General features: G+C 38.4%; 1 protein-coding gene across 9 annotated transcripts in view; it reads right to left on the bottom strand.

Moving 5' to 3' along the window:
* Nucleotides 1-3937: 3937 nt before the first annotated feature.
* tcf4 (transcription factor 4) overlaps nucleotides 3938-12523 on the bottom strand; it is a 618789-nt gene continuing 610203 nt past the window's right edge. For all 9 annotated transcript variants that reach the window (XM_087990548.1, XM_087990538.1, XM_087990560.1 and 6 more), the window contains one exon: nucleotides 3938-11403. In XM_087990548.1, the coding sequence (XP_087846674.1) occupies nucleotides 11375-11403 (29 nt within the window). In that variant the 3' untranslated portion in view covers nucleotides 3938-11374. The remainder of the gene's footprint in view (nucleotides 11404-12523) is intronic.

The following is a 12523-nucleotide window of genomic DNA, read 5'->3' as shown; positions in this document are numbered from 1 at the left end:
CTGGAGGCCTGTGACCTGTCATGTACCACAAGGATCGGTGCTGTGTCTAATATTTTTTACCATTTATATAAATTATTTGGATGTGAACATAGTAAGTATTGTTAGTAAGTTTACAGATGACATCAAAATTGGAGGTGTAGTGGACAGCAATCGAGGTTAACTCAGAGTACAATGGGACCTTGATCAGATGGGCCAATGGGTTGATGAGAGGCAGATGGAGTTTAATTTAGATAATTGTGATGTGTAGCATTTTGGAAAGGCAAATCAGGGCAGGACTTAACTTAATGGCAAAATCCTGGGCAGTGTTGCTGAACAAAGAGACCTTGGAGTGCAGGTTCATAGTTCCTTGAAAGTGGAGTCGCAGGTAGATAGAATATCGAAGAAGGCGTTTGATATGCTTTCCTTTGCTGGTTATAGCATTGAGTGTAACAGTTGGCAGGTATACAAGACATTGGTTAGGCCACTTTTGGAATATTGTGTGCAATTCTGGTCACCCTCCTATCGGAAGGATATTAAGAACAAAGAACATTTACAGCCCAGGAACAGGCCCTTTGGCCCTCCAAGCCTGAGCCAATCCAAACCCACTGTCTAAACCTATTGCCCAATTCCTCAGGGTCTGTATCCCTCTGCTCCCCTCCTATTCATTCATCTGTCCAGATGCACCTTAAATGAATCTACCGTGCCTACCTCTACTGGCAATGCATTCCAGGAACCTACCACCCTCTGTGAAAAGAACTTGCTGCGTGTATCCACCTTAAACTTTTCTCCTCTCACCTTGAACACGTGACTTCTTGTTATTGAGTCCCTCACCCTGGGAAAAAGCTTATCTTTATCCACCCTGTCAAAACCCTTCATGATTTTGTAGACCTTGATCAGGTTCCACCCTCAATCTCCTTTTTTCTAATGAAAACAATCCTAACCTACTCAACGTCTCTTCATAGCTAGCACTTTCCATACCAGGCAACATCCTCGTAAACCTTCTCTGTATCATCTCCAAAGCGTCCACATCCTTTTGGTAATGTGGCGACCAGAACTGTACACATTATTCTAAATGCGGCCGAACCAAATTCTTGTAAAATTTAACATGTCCTGCCAGCTCTTCTACTCAATACCCCATCCGATGAAGGTAAGTATACCATATGCCTTCTTGACCACTCTATCCACCTGTGCTGCAACCTTCAGGTTACAATGGACCTGAACTCCCAGATTTGTGGGTGGCATGGTGGCACAGTGGTTAGCACTGCTGCCTCACAGCGCCAGAGACCCGGGTTCAATTCCCGCCTCAGGCGACTGACTGTGTGGAGTTTGCACGTTCTCCCTGTGTCTGCGTGGGTTTCCTCCAGGTGCTCCGGTTTCCTCCCACAGTCCAAAGATGTGCAGGTTAGGTGAATTGGCCATGCTAAATTGCCCGTAGTGTTAGGTAAGGGGTACATGTAGGGGTATGGGTGGGTTGCGCTTCGGCGGGGTGGTGTGGACTTGTTGGGCCGAAGGGCCTGTTTCCACACTGTAAGTAATCTAATCTAATCTAACTGTAAGTAATCTAATCTAATCTCTCTGCTCATCAACTTTTCCCAAATCTCTTCGGTTTACAGTATAGTTCACTCGAGAATTAAACCTTCCAAATGCGTCACCTCACATTTGCCCAGATTAAACTCCATCTATTACTTCTCTGCCCAACTCTCCAGTCTATCTATATTCTCCTGTACTCTTTGACAGTTCCCTATGCTTTCTGCTACTCCACCAATCTTCGTGTCATCTGCAAACTTGCTGATCATACCAACAGTGACCTCTTCCAGATCATTTATGTATATCATAAACAACTGAGGCCCCAGTACTGATCCTTGTGGAACATCCCTGGTCACCTTTCTCCATTTCGAGAAACTGCCTTCAACTACTACTCTCTGTCTCCTAGCTAGAACACCCTGCACACCATGTGAGTTCACTTTCTCCATTAGTTTACCATGGTGAACCTTATCAATCGCCTTACTAAAGTCAATTATATGACATCTACAGCCCTTCCTTCATGTATCAAATTAGTCACTTCTCAAAGAACTCTATCAAGTCAGTAAGACATGATCGCCCCCTCACAAAACCATGTTGCCTATCACTGATAAGCCCATTCGTTTCTAGTATAAATAGAGCCTATCCCTCAGTACCTTCTCCAGCAACTTGCCCACTACTGATGTTGTGAAACTTGAAAGGGTTCAGAACAGATTTACAAGGGTGTTGCCAGGGTTAGAGGGTTTAAGGTATAGGGATAGGATGAAAAGGTTGGGGCTGTTTCCCCTGGAACGTCAGAGGCTAAGGGGTGACCTTATTGAGGTTTATAAAATCATGAGGGGCATGGATAGGGTAAATAGACAAGATCATTTTCCCAGCATAGGGGAGGCAAAAACTTGACAGCACAGGGTTCAGGTAAGAGGGGAGAGATTTAAAATGGACCTAAGGGGCAATATTTTTCACACAGAGGGTGGTGCATGTATAGAATGAGCTGCCCGAGAAAGTAGTGCAGGCTAGTACAATTATAATATTTAAAAAGATATCTGGACAGGTGTATGAATAGGGTTGGGTGAGTGTGATAAGGCCCAATGGGAAATGGGACTAGATTTATCTAGGATATTTGGTCAACATGGATGAATTGGACTGAAGGGTCTGTTTCTGTGTTGCACATCCCTATAACTCTATTTCCACTGATTTTGCATTCTCGAACTAGGGGGCATAGTTTCAGAATTAGGGCCAGACCATTCAGGAGAGATGTTGGGAAGCTTTTCTACACACAAAGGGTGGTAGATGTTCAGAACTCTCTTTCACAAAAGACAGTGGATGCTGGATCAGTTGTCGTTTTAAATCTGAGATAGATAACATTTTATTTAGGTAGGTATTAAGAGATATAGGCCAATGGTAAGTATAGAGAGTTCGGTCCCAAATCAGCCATGATCTCATTGAATCTTGGAACTTGCTTGAAGGCCTGAATGGCAACTCCTCTTCCTATGTATCTGGAAGCTGGTGACATTTTTCCCCACTCAAAACCAAAATGAAAACCTTGATTAGGTTATGAATGTCTCAATTTTATAAACCCTTTACTTCCTCTATTCTTTAGTCAACCAACATTAAACCTTTGTTCTGAAATGTACTGAGCTTATTTGTTGTAGGGATGTGTTGTAAAGGAGAGAGAAAGGAAACAGGCTGATGTTGATGTCCTTTTAAGAGATAGATTTAAATTCTCTTTCAGCATGGTATAAGAATTATAGGGTTTGGTCCATTTATGTCACAATATTAATCTTGGCAAGAGACTATTGCAATTCTGCACCTTGAATGAGGTAATTCAATCTTCTTTAAGAACTTAATATGAGAGGATGAAACATCTATGGAAAAGCAACACTAGGAGTTGGATCCATTATTTCTGTTGCTTTGAGTATGTACTGATTTGTCCGGCAAATGATGGAATGCCAAGTGTTAGTTTGAGTGTGTCCAAATACATGTAGAATTCACAACTCTCAAAGTTGTGCTTCAACAGGAGGCAGCTGAGACTTGTACTATTGTTTATTATGTATCAAGTCAGTGCCAGAGTTTTTTTAATTTAAAAGTTGCGAAACCTAGACCAGGACCTATTGTATAGTACACCAACCACATTGAAATGAGCAAGAAGGAAGTTGAAGAAACCCAACTTTCTGACTGATTAAAACCATTGAAATCATGGGCTACATTGGTACTGTGTTTGCAAAATCTACACTGGGAAATCAAATTTTAGGGGCTAACCAATAGCTGGCTTTAATATTAAAATTCCATACACTACACAACCATTAGTGGTCCAGCAAAACATTTGTTTAAGAGGAGAGAGTGGTTTTCTTTGTATTCCTGAATAATAGCACAAACATAATTCTAAAAATTCTGTGAATTTCCATTCTCAGGTAAAGAACATAAAACACACATGAAACAAGTTTATAAAAATGGCACATTTATTGCTACAGAACTGTCATGTACATGACTGCTTGGAATAACTACTGATGATAAACAGGTAATGGCCTACATCGAGCTGGCCTTTGAATACTCCAGCAAACAATCTGTTCGGACATTTCTACAAATCTGAAAAACACCAAAAAAACATGAAAAGTTGAGGCACTCGAGCCACACAAATGGGAAAAAGGTGAAATAGGTTTTTTTTCTTCACTGCTGCAGCTATGTGTAGTCGCGACATCATACGACTTACAACTAAAACGCTACCATACAGTTCATCTCAGTAACACATGGTAAAATAACATCTTTTAAATAGTAAAATAAAGTAACAAACTTTTACTCAGAATGATTCCAAAAATCTACAAAGAGAAATATTCAGAATCCGAGAATTTTTTTTTTCAAGATCCATGGTATAAAAGGATTGCTCCTGCGAAAAATAAGCCAAATATATTTTTTTCTTTAAATTTAGCTTTTATAGGGTGTACTACAGTCTATTTCATAGCAAAAAGAGCACTAGACAAAAGAAGCTTTATAACAAAAAGCCAGGCACTGATACATGGTAATTCTCTGCTTTTCTCTTCACTTAATTGCATCACAAGTACAAGAATGAAAAAGGCCACAGTTCATATTCTCACCATTACATATGTCTATAATACTTGAAATGAGCATGGTAAACCAGCACTGCACAAGATGAATAAGAGTCCATGAGAAAAATGTCTGTAAAAGTGGGCTCATAAAAGCCTTGGTGCCCCATTTTATGGAATTACATCTCCTTTTTAAAATTTTAGCTATATTTTTTCCAGTCAGCTATAATTGGCTAATGTTTGTGCTTGTTCATATCAAACGCTAAATCATTTCTGGAGAGTGTTCACTTTTTTATTTAAAAAAAAAATTGCCTGATACAAAAAAAATTACAAAAGGAAAATAAAACAAAAACTGAACAAAATTAGAAAAAAAATCGGAAGACTGGATAAATTTACAAATTGCATCATTGATTCAATTGACAGTTTATAGGCGTTAGTGTTAATTACAGCTACATTGAAGACAATGGATACTGATGAGTGAGCAGTTGATTCAGTTTATGAACTGTTATAGGCAGGGAAGTGGATCCATTTATAAGACTAAGGTAATAAGCTTATTTGATGTTATTGCTGATTTTTAGAAGTAAAATGTTATAACTCTTTTGCACATTAACTAAATAGTGTCTCAGATGATAACACATGCAATACATGCTCAATTAAATAAAGAGGTATTGTAAATGTCATATTTTGGCAAAATCAATTGTGTGTCACCTGTTCAAATCCAACTGTCTCTAAATAATAGTACATCAAATAAAATTCCTTTATACTGTCATGTATTAACAATAATGGCACAATATTTCTCAAATAGTATGTTTGTGATATTGATTCTACTCAAGATCTTAAACCACAAAGTAAAGAAACCCCCTATCCTTCCCTGAACAAAACTTGAAACTTGGACACCTGGTTGCGAACAGCCTTTAAATAAAAGTAAACTGCACTAACCTTTTTAAATTCAGGTTTAATCTTCCACATCTTAATTACTCATTATATCAAGAATGTTGTTACAGTGTAACTAGTAACATATACTCATAGGAAACTTCTATTTAATAGCTCATGTTTAGACACACAAAGTAGCTCAGCTGACAACCCATCAATGCCTAACCATGTTATTGTATATCCTTAGCTATTTTCTTTCCTGTCATATTCTTTTCCAATGGTGAGAAGCCACTCTGAGTTTGAAATAATCACCTTATTTCCTCCTCTACATATAAACCAGACCTTCTCCAATACAGTCAGGAGATCGACAGAGAAACCTACTGGAAGATATTTCTTCACCAATGTAACATTGCCTCAACAGCACGATTTCAAACCATTTGGCATGTAAAATTATGAAGTAGTTAATCATTGCGGTTACAGCTGGAATCATACTTCAACTGGTTTACTGTACTCAACATAGTTAAACCATTCATTAATACCTGATTGTAGTAGGGCACACAGCTAACCATGTAAGCATATACCACACTTACCTTACATAGCTTATTTGTGCAGCTCTTCACACCACAACAGTTAGCCCTTAAGTAGTCAACTTTCATTCATTTGTATCCAAAGTACTTTAAGAACGCAAGATGGAACAAAGGAACAGGAGTAGGCTATTCAGAGCCTTAACTCTTTCAATTAGATTGTGGCTGACCTATATCTTAGCCCCATTAACCCTCCTTGACTCCAAATCTCTGAATAACCTAAGTCTTTTATTAATCACTATACTTAAATAAGCAGTGGTGAAAAGAGTAACAACATTTCAGTTCTCATCACAAGTTTAGATTGCAGCCTTTTTGAATTGATTTCGTGAAGTGTTGTGCTCTTTCTACAGGCACAGCATCTAAAAACTGATTTTTACTTCGGTTAAGTGACATTGCTCCTTTCCAATTCACAGCGTCAAATGGAAATCAATTGGTTGCTTGATCCACATCCATGCATACAAAAGTATCATGAACTGCCCATCAAAATACTGAAACCCTGTACACTCACAAATGTAATCATTATCTACAATATTCCAACAGCAGAGTGATTTAGATCAAACATTTAGTAGGAAATAAATTTGAAATACCTTATTTTGTTCCTTTTTTTGAAATAAGTTTCCAGAAACATGTGTGCTTGTAAAATTCCTTGACAATGCTACTTGAAATTTTACTATCTTGTTTAAACGAGACACTTTTTTAAACCACAGGGATTCCATTGTATTTCTTTTTAAAAGCAAAACAAAACCTCATGGCATATTCAAAAACACAGAATAACTTTTAAGTCTACATGTAAAAATATAACTTTTAGCTTTTACACAAAGAATTCAAACACAGCTGCAAAATTTGCCTGTCGCTGCATATAACACACAAAGTTTTGCAATTTTGTTTTAAAGTGATAGTTAATTACTATTAGGGAGAGGAGATGGACCATTTTTTCTTCCTATTTTTTGTCATCTTTTTACACCAAAATGTGACTTTCTTCTGAAACTCTGCTCAAAGCAGAGGTCATATCACTGCCAGGAATGTTTCAAGTCTACACAGTCTAAAGTGTAGGAATTATTGGCTCCTAATAGTTTGGTAAGCCTTACACTCGGAGAATTTTCAGGCCACGCACATACACTAAAATTCCAGTGCTGTTGTATTTTGTTTTAAAAATGATATTTTAAGAGCATAAACCATATCCACCCTCCAAACTAGTGTATGTGCTCTCTGCACAAGAATGTAAACAAAAAGAAAACAAACGATCAATAATGACTTTTCCCAACTCCCACATTAATGCTTGCTTTTATCATGTTGAATATAACAAAATCTATATTATGATTATTGGTGGGATTTTTTTTTAAAAACTATGTACAATATATGAAACCCCTTTTATGTTGATAGTCGCTATGATTTTTCCAAGCTTCACCTCATGCATAAACTAATGCTGGTCAGCGTCCTTCACAAATAATGCACACTTTCTCGTTCGTTATTGCTAAGTTCTTTAAAGAAACACTAGAAAACTGACAAGTTTCTCGAAGCCCCTCGTTGTTTGTTTTTTGCGCTCGGGCTTCTAGACCTTGCTGCTCTTGTCAAAGTCACAAGCTGCATATCCACTATCGATAATCGTCACTGTTTTTATTTTTTTGTCTCTAATCTACTACAGTACTTTTTTGTTGAGAGGAAAAAAAAGAAAACCAAGAAAACCTGAAGTGTTAACCGCTTTAAACCACGTTAGCAGGCAGTGTTAGTATAATTGCTTTTGGTGCTGATTGATGTAAATGGTTACATTTTAATCCATTATGCTGTGGACAGTTTCCTTCCCCTCAGCACTTGGTGCATGGAAATGTGCTTCGTTTCTGGGACTGGGCAAGTTCAAGCATTCCATGTCAAGTTTTATTTTTCAGCACATTCAGATTTCCAAGCAGTTTGTGCAGAGGGTAGCAAGAGTGTTCTGATATCCGTCTTTTTATTAACTATATGATCGTGCTCTTACAGTGGCCTGAGCTCTCCCACCAGATTCCTGCTACAATAGAATCCGGATCAGTGTGTACCTGAGCCAGGGGTAAGCACCTCCCACGTTTCATTCCCATCCACGCTCTCACCCTGTAGTAGTTCCGAACCAGGGGCCAGCCAGGATTCAGCAGCACTGAATCCCTTCATCATTTATTGTTTGATAAATGGAACCCCAATCAATACCACAACAATCTTTATGTTCTGTGACTTTAACCCTCTGAGCACAGAAAGGCTGCTGCTGCTTTCAAGAGACAAACCATCCGTTTGTGCGAGAACAGGGAATACAAGTTCCTTTACATTTTTTGGGGGGGGGGGGGAAACAAAGTGTGGAGCTGTGCTGGAACAGTGCATTGGTGTATTAACAAGACTGTGTGTTAGTTCCAAATGTTGAGATGCTTATTGTGACCTCCTTGTTCAATAGGGACAGGGTGCGCTGTGACCTTCTATGGAAGCAGTGAATAGATGAGACTCCCAACTTTTGTTCTTGCACACCTCAAATTGATCACTTACAAATTCACATTGACAGAGGTATGGGAGCAAGAAGCTAGCATGTACTCTGGGCACATGCAAATAAACACTCTGCACTGGCAGGGAGGGCAGTTACCAGTGAACTAAAAACAACTTTAGGGAATGTATTAATTCTGATGTTTTCTCAATTCATTATGTGAACTGATGAAACTTTTTGGATTTTACTGCAGTGCTCAAAGGGTTAAATAACAGCTTCAGATAAAATCTAATCTGGTATTACTTAATTCTCCACAGATACACTATTTGATGGAAAATAAGACTCCTTTCAAACAACACAAATCTGGCTATAATGCCAAATTTATGTAGCTGGCATTTGTTGAACATATATATACCAGTACTGATCACTGTACCAGCAGTACAGATAGATCTTGAACTCAAAGCCACTAATGGACCTGTATAAACGTCGTAAGGCAGGAATCCTAGTAGAAGTTTACTAGATGTTTCCCAAATTCTAAAATCCAGTACTGACTTGGATTATTAAATACTATCAAGTCTGGATCCAGACAGGGAACTATAGTGGGTGAGATCTGGCTTAGATTTTGATGTTCCTGCCAATGGAAACCCATATAATAAATTACCCCATGCCACAAGACCTGCTTAAGACCCCCTCTCGAGCAGCTCTAAATGACATAATTCCCCAACCTGTATGAAAATCTTTCTATCAGGAAGAATAGAGAGAGAAGTATACCACATGTAAATGTTACCTCCTAAAATTTCCAACAACACAGAATTTAACCAACTCTGAATCACTCGAAGTGGATATTGCACCATTAGCACTGCTCCACTTCAATCACAGAGCTATTTCCGCTTTAACACAGACAGATTTGCCTCTGCAGGGATTGAATTAAAAGGAAAATTGCCTAGGTCTATTGCTACTTTTTAATGCATAACATCTTCACAGAGAAAATGCAACTTGTGCAACGACGGTGCACTGAGATGGTCAGCATGTGTGCGTAAGTGTGCAGCTCTTGTTCGCTTTAAATGAGCATTTTGCTTTTATAACTTAACTTTCTTTACACGTAGAAGTAAGCTGCTACTTCACGTTACATTGCATAAATATATCTGCAGTAGACCTGCCTAAAGCACTTGTTTTCACTACTCCTGACATGCATAGAACTAAGCTGACTCTTCAGATTGATCATAGGCAAACCTCTGCACAGAACTATATTATCATCCAAGTTTAGTACAAATGCTTAAAAAACCTAAGTGGAAAGCTTCTGTAACCAGAACATTTACAATAAATCAAAGAGCGAATTGCAGGATTTCTTCTCATCCAGGAATCACACTGGTCATATGGAGTAGAAGTCATATGGAGTAGAACTTTTTTAAAGAACTATTATATATACACACACCATACACATATAGTATTAGATATCATGGTAAAAATGGAATGCAAATGGATATTTCTGCTGTTATAATATTTTGTATATATTATAGTGGAAACCTTCATTTACCCTTACTTTAGGGTTCCCCTATTCATAACTGATCATTATAATGTCTTGTTCTGCACTCTGTATTCTGTTGTCCTTTCAATTTTTGCCCCTTGCCTCCTAAACGTCCAGCCAGTTTTGGGGCGTGGTTTGATAGGCACCAGTTACCTAACTTGAAGCAGTGAGCTCAGTAAACAGATTTCAGCAGGTTGTTTTAGCACAAGGGGGATTGTAGTTAAGTCCAATTGCCACCCAAATGAATTTTCCTGCAGAATTCACTGGTACGTAATTGGGAACAAGAATATTGACTGACATTACCGTCCTCCTGTCAAGAAGCATGAGGGCCCTTTGCAGCACCCATATCGTATCCTTGGTTGAGATCAGTTAACTAAGCAAAGATTACAGATTGGGCCTGGTTTCTAGGGTGCAGTTCACTGAACACTCCCTTTGTCCACCAAGCCATTGAGGTAAGTTTCCACTTACTATCCTAATTACAGAAACCACAAAGCATCCTCCCAAAAGAAGAAACTTAATTTAGTAACAGTGCCATTATGAATTTTGTACCCCAAACTATTCATTTTTCTTGGATTCCACACAACAGCCATGCTGACCACTGTCATTATATCACATTTAAATTCAAAAAAGCTTTCATGTTGATTTTAGTTTCCAATATAAACAATTCTTGCTAAAAGGCAGAGGATGTGACCTATTTTCCATCAAATACTCTATAACTGCAGGAAAATGACAGGAATAAAAATCACAAAAAAAAACACAGGCATCGCAATATACATACGGATTACACCACCAACAGGCCCATTATTCCATCCGTTACTCCCATGCAGACAAAGGAATGGCTAAGCAGTCATCACCTAAGTTACCATTAGGACAGTTGCTGGTTTTTGTGAATACTGGATGTTGACGGGCAGCAAAGCTTCACTCTCTCCAGAGAACAAACACTAGCTGACTAGAACACCAACAAAACAAAATAATGTTAAATTGTATTTTTTTTCCTTTTTTTTATCAGAAGTACACTTTTCATTATTGCAAGGTTACGATTTCAAATAAATATTTTTTTCAACCTACAAATTGATTTTTTTTTAATTTTATTTTTTTACAGAAGTTCAGGCACAAATGCATTTTCCACAGTGTGGAGAAGATTGCCATTCAGTCTCTAGGCTGTACATTAACAGCTTGCAACATACTGCTCAACATTCTGAATGATATGTTTTGAGTTTGTCCCCCAAGTTGTACTTTGCTTGTTGGGAATGCAGTATTCTCTTTTTTCCTTCGCTCATTCTCTCTCGTCTGTGATTCATTTTCGTGACTGCTTTTAATATGTCTCCATTTTACAAAAAAAGGGGAGTGGGCAGAGTGTTTACATTTTTGTAAGATAATACAGTTGTCAAGGAAAATGGTCTCTCACTTATTTTTTGTTGATCTGGCACCATGGGCCTACAGAAAAAAAGAAGAGAAAAACAGGTTAATCAATTATGTCTATATTCTACATTATTTTCCTACTTCATTTTGCGTCTCCTCTGAGGGTGGACTCAATTTCAGTACTTTAGATTAGAGTGGTGTTGGAAAAGCACAGCAGGTCAGGCAGCATCCGAGGAGCAGGAAAATCGACATTTTGGGCAAAAGCCCTTCATCAGGAATAGGTATTCCTGATGAAGGGCTTTTGCCCGAAACGTCAATTTTCCTGCTCCTCGGATGCTGCCTGACCTGCTGTGCTTTTCCAGCACCACTCTGATCTAAACTCTGGTTTCCAGCATCTGCAGTCCTCACTTTTGCCTAGTTAATTTCAGTACTTGTCCAAATATCCATTCTTGGCGTGATTGTTGAAGGCTACTTAACTCTGGTGGATACTGTTATTGAGTCTCATCTTAATTCAAAGTTCACTGACATTCAGTTTTTCAAACAAGAGAACAGAATAGTGAATGAATAGCATTCGTAATAACTGTGGTGAAAATTTCCTCCACATTAGTTTAAGGCACTACAACTAATTCAAACACACACATCATCATCATCACATTTAACAAACTAGCTTGGAAGAAACCACAGAGTTCCAAGACTCTCTGTTTTATATACCACATCTCCTATGTAGTGTCTGTGCAATGAAATGATTGCTCTGTTTGGATAATTTATTTTTAAGATCCTTGGATTATTTTTCTTCTTCAAATATCCTTCACTAAAGGAATAGAATTGTTCCTAATCATATGAAAACAGCATATCTTGGATTAAATGTAGAGAGCTAAAAACATGAATACAGATAGGATGAGCCAAATGACTTGCTTCTGTAATGCTCTACAATTCAAACAAGTGTCCAGGGCGATGCAGGAGTCAGCAGCTTGCTCTCCTACTCCTCATTCCTTTCTCCCCCCAAGTGATGTGCCTTATGTCTGCTGTATGATTTCCCTTGGTCTTGATGGAGGGTTAGACTTCAGGGTTGAGCTGACTTCAGAGACCTTTAAAAATGGTTGGTGGGACAAGAAGGGGACATCCTGTTCCGATTCTCATCGGATTTCACTTTTGCTGGCCGGGGTGGTGGAACTCGGTAAAGTCAACACAGGGA

Source organism: Chiloscyllium plagiosum, unplaced genomic scaffold (assembly GCF_037043375.1).
Source record: "Chiloscyllium plagiosum isolate Xiang-an unplaced genomic scaffold, Cpla_swu_hap1 HiC_scaffold_1, whole genome shotgun sequence".
Taxonomy (NCBI): Eukaryota; Metazoa; Chordata; class Chondrichthyes; order Orectolobiformes; family Hemiscylliidae; genus Chiloscyllium; species Chiloscyllium plagiosum.
Note: the sequence above shows the minus strand (reverse complement) of the source record. Positions and strands in the feature narration are given on the sequence as shown.